Raw genomic sequence first — 12,073 nt, 5'->3', positions numbered from 1 at the left:
TCTTTTCCCACCTTGTCCAAGCCAAACAATCTGCCAGGAAAGTAGAAAGCCCTACAAAGGCAGAGAGTCTGCATCTGGTCCCCTCAGCTCATCCATCCTGGGCACTCAGGAGGCAAAGGGGATGTGGTTCCTGTGGGTGCACACCAGCCTGCCACAGGCACAGAGCTGCCTTATCCACCAGGAAATGTGCTCCTCTGCTCTCAGCACCAGACTGAGCTGAGACAACAAAGATGATCCCACCTCAGCCTCTCTGCAAGGCCAGATCCTGTCTGTGCCATGGTCAATTTTCCACTAGATGCCAGGCCAAAATTCCTGCTGGGAGGAGGCGTGGGGGCAGTGGGCAGCCTGCTGCACATCTGCCCAGGTGTGCTCACCCGGCTGCCTCTGCCAGGGAGGAGGAACAGGCTTGAGCTGTGGGTGAACAAAAGCAAGTGAGGAGTGTCTTGGTAACTGGGTCATTCCAGAGACTGAGCTCAGGGCACGAGGACAGTGGGTTTTAATTTTTGGCATTGCCAAGCACTGGAATTGCTGCTGGAATGGTGCTCATGCATTGCTCACTGACCTGAGGCTTGAGTTCAGCAGCTCCCAAAACACAGGTCATCAACTCCTGATCCCAGGTGGGGACTCAGCAATAACAAATAAATATACAGCTCTGACTGAAGTGAGGTGTTAAATTATGGGATTTGGGTCACAATCCACAAAAGCACTTGGGAGCAGCTGCCTTTGATGAGACATCCTGAAGCCAGAGGCTTCTGCAACAGCAGTTTACAAAGCAGTGGCTGCCAGGGACAAAACTGATTTACAGTAACATCAAAACCTAAGTTATTGCATTGCTAAAGCACATAAATCAGTCTCTAGTGCTGTTGGTACAGACCAATAATCCATATACAGCAGAGGTGAAGTGCTGCACAAAGAGACCCTTTCCCACTGGGAGCAACCTGGGACACAAAATGAATGTAAGGAAAGACCCACAGCAGCGGTGCTGGCATGACCCCAGGACCATCCTGGTCCCAACCAAAACCAAACCCTCTGCCAGGACTCACAGCACCAGCTGCAGTGAGGATGCAGAAGAGTGGCTGAACTTCATTTTACCGTGTTAGTGACTATTATTTTGGTGTTTGCTCATCCTGTTTTCCCAGTGCCACAGCCCAGCTCCTGCACTGGAGGAGCAGCAAAGAGCACAAACAGAGAGCAGAGGGTTTTCAGCCCAAACTATTGGTTTTAACTTGGAAAATGGCTTATTATGTTTGATTAACATGGCTGTTTCCCAACCTTTTACCCCAAAGGTCAGCACTGTATCCCACCATAAGCTCCTTTGGGTGCTGACTCAGAGGAAAGTGCCATTACAGGATGAGCAGGATTTTAGGGCTCCAAGGACACATCACAGTCCCACTGTGCACACACAAAACCCACCCAAAGCCTCAGCAAAGAGGAGAAAAACATGAATACTCACCCTCTCCCCTGGGTCACCCATTAAGCCCACAGGTCCAGTTGGTCCTGGAGGTCCTGGAAGGCCCTAGCATGGGAAAAGACAAGAAAAAAATAAGCCACTAAAATGCATTATTATTTGTAGCAGATTTATACAACGAGCAGGAAAAGATTTAGAGCCTTCTGTTTATTTTTGCACCAGAAAATCCACCCCAAAGCACTCTGTGCACATGTGTGGCATATGGAAGCAATAGAGCCCGGGGACAGCCGTGTGCCAAGCCCTCCACGTGCATCCCAAAATCCAGAACAAGGAGAAAAGTGCCACTTACTGCTGGGCCTTCAGGACCAGGTGGGCCTTCCACCAGCATACCCTGGGCAAGAGGAAAGAAAAAAAAAAAAGTGATTAGCAAGGCACATCCCCCAGGTCACTTTGATTCCAGGGCTTTATTTAAGCCCTGTGCTTAAATATTTCAGGTCTTGCTGCTACACCCAAGATGAAGGGTTTCCACTCTCTTGGATGACATCTCCTGTGTCCCTGCTGCCAGAGGCACAGAAGGCCAACTGAAAATCCAAATAATGTCTGTTTAAATCACTGAGGGCATGGCAAACAGCCCTTACCCCCAGCATCAGGCCCACCCTCAGCCCAGCAAGGGTCACCTTCCTAAACACAACCCCTCTCTCTTTGCCCACGGTCAGGCAAACGGCAAACCCTGGAGCACAACAAGCCTTGATGGTGCTGGAGCTTCAGGAAAAAACCACTGTTTCTAGACCCAAAGAGCTTGAAAAGAAGTTAGCAATCAAAATGCAAGATGTCTTTCAAAATTATTTTTTTTTCCAGCAGACTGCACGCTCTGATTTACTCTGTGCATGTAGGAAATCACTGTGTGGGCAAAATGGTAAAATAATGCTTCTCCATCCTTTTTAATCTAAATATTTTGTCATAACTTTATATCAGATCTATCATGTACTCAGTAGAATTGAGGTGGTTTTTCTTTTTTTTTTTTCCTTATGAGTAAGTAAGAGGTAAAAAAGAAACCTCCAAAAAACCTGGCAAATGTTTTCCAGAAGGCATCAGGATGATATGCTGGGAAGAGCTCCAGAGAGAGCACTGCCCCTTTTATCTCTGGAGCCCAGCAACAGCCAGGTCAAGCCAGAGCAGTCCCAACACTTCCCAGCTCACCTGTGGGAAACAGGGACATTTCTCCTATGGAATGAAACCCATCTTTAAAAATCTGTAGATTAGCAGTTGGCTCACGTGGGTGAAGCCTGGAGGAAGCAAGTGCAGGGACTGGTCTTGGGACACCCTTAACTGTTCTCAGGCTCTGGTGCCAAAAGCCTTGGCTGACCCAGAGCAGTCACTCCAGCAGACAGGGCTGAGCTGAATGAATCTGAAGTGTCTAGAGGAAAATCCAGGCATTCCTGCCCCAAAAGCCACAGTCTCTAAGCCCAGAGGAGCAAAAAATAGCATAAAACACGCTGCCATGGACCATCCCTGCTTCCATCAGTGGGATACACGTGTCTGCACCACTAATGCGTGGCCAGCATTATTTTCTGCCTTTCCCAGTGTCCACACTACTCGTTACCACCTCGTTTAAAATCTCATTTAAAGTCTGGCTTCCCCCTCAGTTGGATGTGTGAGGGGAAATTTGCTGCTGCTGCCACCACAGAAAGTGCCTCTGCAGTTGTTCTTCACCAGGAAAGAATTTAGGCTTCACCCTGTGCCCATGTTTTGACAGTCTCAATGTTGGCCACAGAGACACTGCTCTCCTCTGGGTGGGAATTAGGGATAAACTCCCCATCCCCTTCCTCCAGCCTGCACTGAGTATGAGCTATTGCTGTTGGAGACTTCAAAGGAGAATTGAGTTCTGTTGATGGAGAAAGTGTCCCCCAGCACACCCACTAAGCACTCATTCCTTCTTGGTCACACAGTGAAGGACATTGCAGGGAACCCCCAAAATCCATCCCTGTTGAGACCAATCATCTCAACGTTTTTGTGTAGTGTGTGACGGGTTCTAAACCAAAAACTGATCAGTGGCTGGGCTGGGACAGAGAATCACAGCCCACACAGGACTCCCCAGGAGATTTTGGGGCTGCTGGGTGCCAGCATTACCCTGGCCTGAGCACACAAGAGCACTGAGGTTCTGCTTCCCACAGCCACCCCAGAGTCTGGGGACACTCCTCCACATGGGCAAGAGTCAAGGCTAATTAGCTGATTTAGGATGCAAACATCCTTGGCATCTTCCCATATTTATCTGTTGGTTTATGTTGAGCTCCAGCCTTAGGGACATCTGGAGATTATCCTTGGCAAGAAACCTCCACTGTTTACGTGATTTCTCATCAATAGGATGGAAATGTGGGAGGGTTTGGGGACAGGACCCTTGGGGGAGATGCCACCAAGGGCAATCACCTTGGGGAGAGCAGGCAAACCATGGATTTGGGACTGTCCCAGGAGAAAACAGGGTGTTGCTTCCACTCAATCAACACAAGTGAAGCCACTATCACAGAAACAGCCCAAAGTCTGGCTCCAACACATGGAGGTGCTGCACAAAGGCTGAGCAAACCCTCCCCAAAAGTAGATGTGGAGCACCAGGGTCTCCCCAAAAGGGACAGAGGGCTCTGAGGAGGCGGCAGCACCCTGATGGCTCCAGATCTGGGATGTCTGGGGTCCCTGCATCCCTCCTCTCCATCCCTCCTCCCCCTGTCCTGCCCTGCTGCCTCCAGCAAGTGTCAGCACAGAGCAAGGATTGAAGGACAGGCGGTTTGAACGAGAGAAAATCCAGCAGAATCCAACTTTGCGTTTGGTTTCTATTTCCCTTCTCCTACAGCTCCCACAAAAAAAAATTAAATAATAATAATATTTTTTAAAAAAAGGATCTAAAAAGCGCAGCAAATCCCAATTTTCCTGCTAAAGAGGAGCCGCACGGAGAGGGACCGGGCGGCATTTGGTCTTGTTTACTTTCTGGCAAAAGCTGTACATGCTCCAGTGTTTGGAAATCGTGCAGGCGGCCAAATTCTTTCTGGATGATTAAACTTAACTATTTTGTTCGCTTTGTAGCGTTTCGGGCTGGGCTCCTGCCATTGCCTTCGCTGGGTTTGGCTGCTCCCCCCCCCCTCCTTCCTCACCCCTCCGATAAGGAAATCGCTCGTTCTTCCTTTTGTTTGCAGAGTGGGAGCGAGACCCAGAAAGGAAGAGAAGGAAGGAAAGGTCGGGAATGCTTTTATAAGGAACTCAGCCCTTCCAAGCCCCGCTGCTGCACCCCAGCTTCTCCCTGGCTCCCCTCCCCGCTACCTGCAAAAGTTTCAGGCAGAGGAGGAAAGGAAGGAAGAACCAAAAGAAAAATAGTGGCCTCGGGATGATGGGAAGTGCTGCTGCAACGCTGGCCCTCCGCCAAGGAAAATTAGGTTAATTGAGCTGGTGGTGAGCAGCGAGCATGTGCTCAGCCTTCCTGGGACCTGCTCAGGGGAAGTGGGTGTGAGGACCTGAAGTTCCATTTCCAGCCTGGGGAGGAGCAGGAATGGGGGTACCTGGGCATCCTGACACACAGAGAGAGGGACAAACTGATGGGCATCAACCAACAGCCTCTTGCTCTGCTCAGCAGGAGCCTCTGAGCAAGCCCCAGCCATTCCCATCGTGGGGCAGCTGGGCAGCAGCTCCATCCCCACCTCGGGGGTGCTCAGTTGGGCACCCACATATTCTGCAGAATGCAGATAGCACAGGTAGATTATAAGCATTATTTAGAAAGAAAAACAACCTCAGAAACAGCCCAGGGCAGAACTGTAGAAAAAGAGTGTGCTGGGTTCCACTCCTGGGGTGACACAGGGTTTCTCTGCAAGTGGAATCTGGGACCTTGAGGCTGGTGCAGGAGCAAACCTCTCCTTTCCACAGCTGTGTGCAGGGAGAACCCTTTTATTTCCAGAGGGATGAACCCATTAGTTGCACAATTAAAGCCAACCCCAGGCTGCAAGTTCAGGTCAGGATACGACCTGGCCACCGGCCGAGGGTGCTCGGGGGAGCAGGTTCACTGTGGAGCCAGGGGCACTTCCAACCCTCTGGAGGGGTGAGATGTGCCCCCTGCCTGATGCTCCAGCTTTTATTTTGCTAAATGAGAGATTTCACAGGACATTTTGCACTTCCTTCGTAATTTAGGTCACTTCTTGAAGTACTTTTTTAAAAAAATAAAATATGTAATTACAGTATTTTCTGTTAAAAGTTTTCAAACGAACCAAGTAATTCTTTCATGGGAAGTTTTCCTCCCTCCCAGCTGTACCACTGAGATAATACTGAACCACGAAGACACACTGAACAAACCCTTTGTGCCTTTTTTTCCTGCAGAAAAACAGCAAAACCCAAAAACCCGGATGGTCCTTACCGGCTCAATAATGGCAGGTTCCCCCTTCTGTCCCTTCTCACCCCGCGGGCCCCCGATCTGCAGCACACAAGGGAAACACAAAAGTCAGAGAGGAGGACACAGCCCTCATCAGCAGCGTCCCCAGTCTGAGCAGGAATTGGAGCTGGAGGTCCTGGGAGAGCTGCAACCCAAGGAACTGCCGAAATTCCTGCTGGGAAGACACGAGGCAGCTCCTCCTCACCCCGGTGCAGGTGGGTGAATCCAAGCGAGACGATGCTCCCACGCTGGTTTTTGTGTTGCTAATTACACTCTAAATTATGGAAAGGCAAACACTGTGAACTAGTCTTCTCCTCGATGGAGAATGAACCCTCTTACCCCTTCGTAGATGGTGTCCTGGTTGGCAGGCATTCCGGGGCCGATGTCGGGAGAGGCCGTCCGGTCGTAATAGTTCTCATAATAATTCCCATCGTACTCTTTTATTGTTTCCTCGGTGAAATCTTTATCCAGGTCATCTCCTCCTTGAGCAGCCTGGAAGGGAAAGAGCAGCAAAGTGTCAGGTTGCAAATCTCTCTTGGTTCCACACGCTGGAATATTAATAATATTAACAATATTAACAATATTATGTTAAGGGGTGTGGTTTGTGCAAAGTCAGGGGGTGTTTTATAATAATAGTTACATGTAAAAAAATCTGGGGAAAGGTTAAATTCTGGAGTTTTAAGTTCTCCAGTGACCTCCAAAGGTCTTCTCCAGTGTCAGGCAAGAAGCACAGGAGAATATTTATGTCAGAGGCATACCCTGGCTTGCCCTGGGATTTCTTTGTTGATCCCTGAAAAAACACTGTGCATATAAAAGCTTGAGTGAGGAAAACAAAACTCATCTCATGTCAGGAGGATCCAGCAAACTCTGAATTGCCTAAAGAAAGAGGGAATGGAAGTTCCAGCTCCAAGTCCTCCTCATCTCTCATGGCCTCAGCATCTGAGACCCTGGATTATCAAGCACAAGAAGTCACACATCCGTTCCCATATTTAAAATGCACATCAAAACCACAATGTGTCACTGTGAGTATCCAATTACAGGAGGAAATGTGGAAAAATCCAAGTTCGCTTCTATGAAAACCTCCTGTTTGTTTAGTCTGGGATCCAATTTGCAACTGTTCTTGTCCAAAGAGCAGCAGAAGAAACTTTTACAGAGCTGATGCCTTAATCCCTGAATCCCTCCTGAATCCTTACAGCAACAGATGCTATGGGCCACAAGCAAGGACATCTAGACAAGTATCAGAATTTCCTTGCTCCTCTCCATATCCCTGTGCTTCCAGCAGCCTGGCAGGCACAGTCCCTTGGCATCCTTTACTTGGAGCAGCACTGCAAAGAACAACATGTGCTGCTGATATTTATTTTCTTTCTTTCCTATCCAGGTAATGACCAAAATAGTCCATAAATTGAATTATTTCCAGCGCTTCCTGGAGAAATTATCTCCTCAGTACTATGAATTCAGAATCATTTAAATGCCATCACCACTTCCAGACCTTGTTTCTGTGCCAAAATTGCTCAGAACCCATAAACACGAGCATCTGGATCTAAATTCAAGAGGTTTTAAATTAAGAATAAGCCCAGAGCTAAGGCAATCATCACTCCACCTTCTTTTACCTCTGCAAATACCAACTGGCCTTGGCAGAAATTGTAGTTTGGCAATTATTCAATTAGAAAACGTGGACAAGTCAGCATTATTTTTCCTTTGTGCTGTTCAAATGGATCTAGTGCTATCACACGTGTCTTTTGCCCTGTTTGAAATATTTTTCCTAGTTTTGCACTTTGAAACCTTATAACCTGTTTATCTGGCTATAAGGGTTTGGGGATAACAAATTGCATGTCTTGAAATGAAGATCAAAAATGACTGGTTTGATATTTTAATTGAGGTCCATGAGTCTATTTGCATGGAAAGATGATATTATGAATAACTGGGCAGAGAGGGAGGAAAGTTCTCTATGTTGAGACTTGCAGGTGCTTTGGAGAAAAACCAAACCAAAAGCCTAAAAATAATCTCCTTAACAATGTTGTTCTACAATGTGGATGAGGAAACAGTCAAGAAGGAAAAGAGGAGGCCCAAAAATCAGTGTGTGAGTATTGAGACACTCCTTGGCTGGCAACACCTTCAGTTAAACCACTTTTAGTTCTCTCTTTGAGAAGCAATGTCCATGTGAAATGCTGGTATCACACCTGGACAAGGAAAACAAACTGCCTGAAGAACAGCAGACCGTGAACAAAATCTATCTGTCCCCTGCTCCTCCTGCTCAGAGGAGTATTGCTGCCTCCTCAATCCTGGAATTGCTTCCCTGGCACTTATCAGGGTGTTATCAGCCAGAATGAAACCCAAGCCCGGGAGAGCCAGTGACTCTTCCTGCCTCCAAAGCTCTCACAGAGGTTCATTTTGTAGAACTAAATCCCCTTTTAACTCCTGTTGCAGGAATTAGAGTCTTCCCAAAATACAGACAGGTGAACTTCAGTAGTGACAGGCACGTCCTGACCTTGCAGCAAGTCTGCCAAGGGAGGATTAAAATGACCATTCTGCACCAGACCAATATTATCCTCTTTGATCCCAGGACCAAAATCGAGCAGTGCCATGGCTGGCACTGTGGGGAATGCCCAGACTCCCAGCCCACCTCTGCATCCCTGTGCAGCAGTCCAGGGTCTCCAACTGCTGGAAGAAAGCTGGGACAGCTTGAAATTATGCCACACTTACTCGTGACCATGAACACTATTTTGTTGCTTAAACTATCTAAAAAACTTAGGAGTTTTTTATGCAATTATTTTGAAGAGCACATAAACTTCTCCATCCACTCTAGCAGGCTGTATTCCTGCTGGAGCCCTGTTCCTAATAACAGGTATTGGGCAGGGCATTACATGTACAATCCTAATCCTCACTTCCATGTCACTCACAAAGCAGTTCGATTTTCTGCTGGACTCAAGGATTTGGTTTCCCCAGGAGTTTGTGGCTGCAGACAGGACCCTTAGCTCCTACTCCAAGGTGTAAACCTGGAATCCACATCTTCTTGGGTATCTGTCCCTCAGGCTGGCACTTTTTGGGAGTCTTCCCTATGTCATGCCATGTTAGCTTTTGCCTCAGTGCACAGGAATCTCCTTCAGCGGGGCAAGTTGTGTCCTTTTCTCTGCTCTTCAGCTAAAAGATCCACTGGAGCAATATCCCACCCAGGAGCATTCCTACAGCCCTTCCCATCCAAACACCAGCTCCCTTGGAGCTGCCAGAGGCAGCCAGATGCTTTGCCAAGACCTGGCTGAGCTTTCCCATCAGAAAGCCACACCACGTGTTTCCCTACCTGAACTTTCCTCCTCTTCTATTTCCTTTCCCTAACAAGTAAAGTGGCCCTTGAGCCTCTTACTTCCTCTTCCAGTTTTTCATTGGTGGATTTTTTTTTTTTTTTTTTTAAGGTCACACTATCCAATCTTTAATTCCCCTCTATTAGAAAGTTCAACCTTGGCCAAAGATTTCTGGCTCTTTGTCAGGAAACAGAAAGCTTTCCCATCGCTGGGCTCCCTCAGGTTGGCGCTCGCTCCCTCGATACGCTGGAGCCTCTTCTGTTTCCCTCTGTGTATCTTTTTTAGCTGCTCAACCTCCTCCTCCAGCACATTTTTCAGCCCCAGTTGGCTGGAGTGGATCCCCCCACGCCCCAGCCCTCGGGGCGGTTGGATCCACGCCCGCCTCGCTCCAGCTGCTCCGCTCTTTGCTTGGACGCTTTCCCCGACACCTTTTCATTCAAACTTCCAGCTCCAGCTCCAAGTGTCTTGGCCAGCTTTTGCCGTCTCTTTTGCCACCTTCCAGCAGCTCTTGGAAAACCTGGAATTTTGGCATCCCCGTAAACCGAGTAATTCTTGTCCACCTGAGAAACTGCCACCAAACTCTTCCTGGGGGGTAGGATGGGACTCAGTAACGTTATGGAATGGTGTAGGTTGGAAGGGGCCTTAAAGATCATCCAGTTCCAAGTCCAACACCTTCCACCAGAAGAGGTTACTCAGAGCCCCATCCAGCCTTGCCTTGAATGTTATCCCACTGGAAATTCTCCTTGCTGATACTCCAGGATAATGAAGAATTTGCCTCATTTAGTGCTGTTATTTCCTTGCACGGTGAATTTTACAGCTCTGAAGCTCCCCAACAATGTTATCTCCATCCCATCTGAGGCTCAGACCAACGTTCACCTATTTGAGCATCCATATAAAAGGCAAGAACTGGGCAAGTCTCAGGGATAAGAGAGTCTCAAGTGTAACATATTTCAGTTGAAGCATATTAAAATTTGGGTAGATAAAAGAGTAAATGCTCCAACAGAAACGTCAGCTGTGGGATCTGGACTGATCTCATCTCTGAGCTGATCTGTGCAGAGAACAGAGGGGCTCGTTTTGGGTGAATGCAGTTGTTTGAAATCACTGGGGGTTTTTTTTCCAGTGTTGAAATGCTGGGTTTTTTTAAGTAACAAACTGAAAAACAAAGATGCTATTCAGTAGGGCTGACAAAATGAAAAATATTGATGTTCTCCATCAAATCAACATTTTAAGGATTTATATTAATAACTTCGAAGTAAAATGCTTTTAGTTAGATTTTAACATCAACCCTCATTTCTCTTTTTGTCAGAAAACCACTTTACACAAGGAAATGCAGATGTCAACATGAACAGATTTTTCCAGGGGAACAATCCTTAACTCTAAGTATCTGCATTTCCCACCCTGAAATGTCTGGAGTGAAAATATTTTACAAGGAACTTCCTCTTCCAGCAGCTGCCTAAAGCCCTCACGGGTTTACCATCTGGGTGCTCGCATCTCCTTTGCTTTCAGGGCTAAGAAACAGCAGAAATAACAAACAAAATGCGTTAAAATTACATCGGTCTCGTTGTAGGTGATGACGGTGCTGGTGGGGAGCTCGGCCTCCACGGCGTTTTCAGTGAGGCCACCCTGGGGATCTACTTCCTCGTTGTAGTTGATGTCTTCATAGGGCATGGGTGTGAAGTACTCCTCGTTGATGGTTTCATAGTTGTACTCATCAACAAGGGGATCATCCACTGTCCCGTCCTCCTTCGGGGGCTTCCCGGGGTTCCCTCTCTCTGGTGGTGCCGTGGGAGCAGGATAATCCTGTGGCAGAAATAAAACACTGGAATCAGAGAAACAACAAAAAAAAAGAAGATTCTGCATCATCCTCCACCTCCCCTTCTATAAAGATTTATCAACCTCATCGTTGCCAGGACCCCTCATTGGTACCTCCTTGGTTTCGGGTCTCTCTCCAGCAGCCACTTCAGGAGGGCCAGGTTTGGTGGTGGGGGCTTCTGGTTTTACAGAGTCATCAACATCTTCATAGTAGGGGTACTCGTAGTAGTAGGTGTCACCTTCTCCCTCCCCATCCGTGTACTGCAGGGAGGAGATGAGAAGCAGAAAATGAGCACCTCAGCATGTTCCTGCCAGCTCCTTTAGACATCATGGCATCAAACTGACAGGGTTTGGTGAGATATTAGGGAGAAATTCTTCCCTGGGAGGGTGGTGAAACCCTGGCACAGGTTGCCCAGAGAAGCTGTGCCTGCTGCATCCCTGGCAGTGTTCAAGACCACTTTTTATGAGGCTTCAAGCAACCTGGTCCAGTTGAAGGTGTCCCTGCCCACGGCAGGGGGTTGGAACTAGATGGGGTTTAAGGTCCTTCCAACCCAAACCAGTTATTCTATGATTTTTTTTTTTTTATCACAGATTGCTGAGACTTCCCACCCATCTGACATCCTGAGGGAGGGGAAGGCAGCACCTGAAGCCGCGCAGCTGCTCCAGGAAGCAGCGACGCTGCTTCCACTCATCCGACTGCACTAAACAGCATCCGTGTCACTTCCCACCCACCCACAGCCCGCAGGCAGAAGGGCTTTGGAAAACAGATATTTTCAGTGTGTTCCACAAGGCGTCAGTCATTCTTCAAAATGAAATCCAAACAAACCAGCTGGTTACAGCCGGGCATGGCGAATCTCTTCGCCAGCCCAGCGCTCTCGCTGGCAGCCGACGGCGGCGCGTGGAAGAGTTATTCTTACATGGAGCAACACAGCCCCAAGACAAGCCAGCTCTTGTTGAACTGCTGGCTCCAAGAGAAGAGTTTTATTTTCCTACTACCACGTATATTTCGACCGTACCAAAGTCTGTTTTATTTTTCTTATTTATTGTTTCTCCAGAAGTGCTGGTGGAGCGGTTGCAGCACTTCACCGGGGCTGGGAGGCTGTGCCTCACCATGAGCACAGCACTGTTCCCCAAAGCCCTACCTAGGTG

General features: G+C 48.0%; 1 protein-coding gene across 2 annotated transcripts in view; it reads right to left on the bottom strand.

Annotated features, from left to right (window-relative positions):
- The window catches only part of COL5A1 (collagen type V alpha 1 chain), a 139,654-nt gene that overhangs the window by 64,767 nt on the left and 62,814 nt on the right, over positions 1-12,073 (bottom strand). For both annotated transcript variants that reach the window (XM_050320012.1, XM_050320013.1), the window contains exons 6-11: positions 11,039-11,185; positions 10,664-10,912; positions 6,153-6,305; positions 5,799-5,855; positions 1,758-1,799; positions 1,454-1,516 (exon numbers count right to left, since the gene is read on the bottom strand). In XM_050320012.1, coding sequence (XP_050175969.1) covers positions 1,454-1,516; positions 1,758-1,799; positions 5,799-5,855; positions 6,153-6,305; positions 10,664-10,912; positions 11,039-11,185 — 711 coding nt within the window. The remainder of the gene's footprint in view (positions 1-1,453; positions 1,517-1,757; positions 1,800-5,798; positions 5,856-6,152; positions 6,306-10,663; positions 10,913-11,038; positions 11,186-12,073) is intronic.

The sequence above is a fragment of the Myiozetetes cayanensis genome, unplaced genomic scaffold (genome assembly GCF_022539395.1).
Source record: "Myiozetetes cayanensis isolate MyiCay16 unplaced genomic scaffold, myiCay2020 scf23, whole genome shotgun sequence".
Lineage (NCBI taxonomy): Eukaryota > Metazoa > Chordata > Aves > Passeriformes > Tyrannidae > Myiozetetes > Myiozetetes cayanensis.
This window is presented reverse-complemented; position numbering and strand designations above follow the sequence as displayed.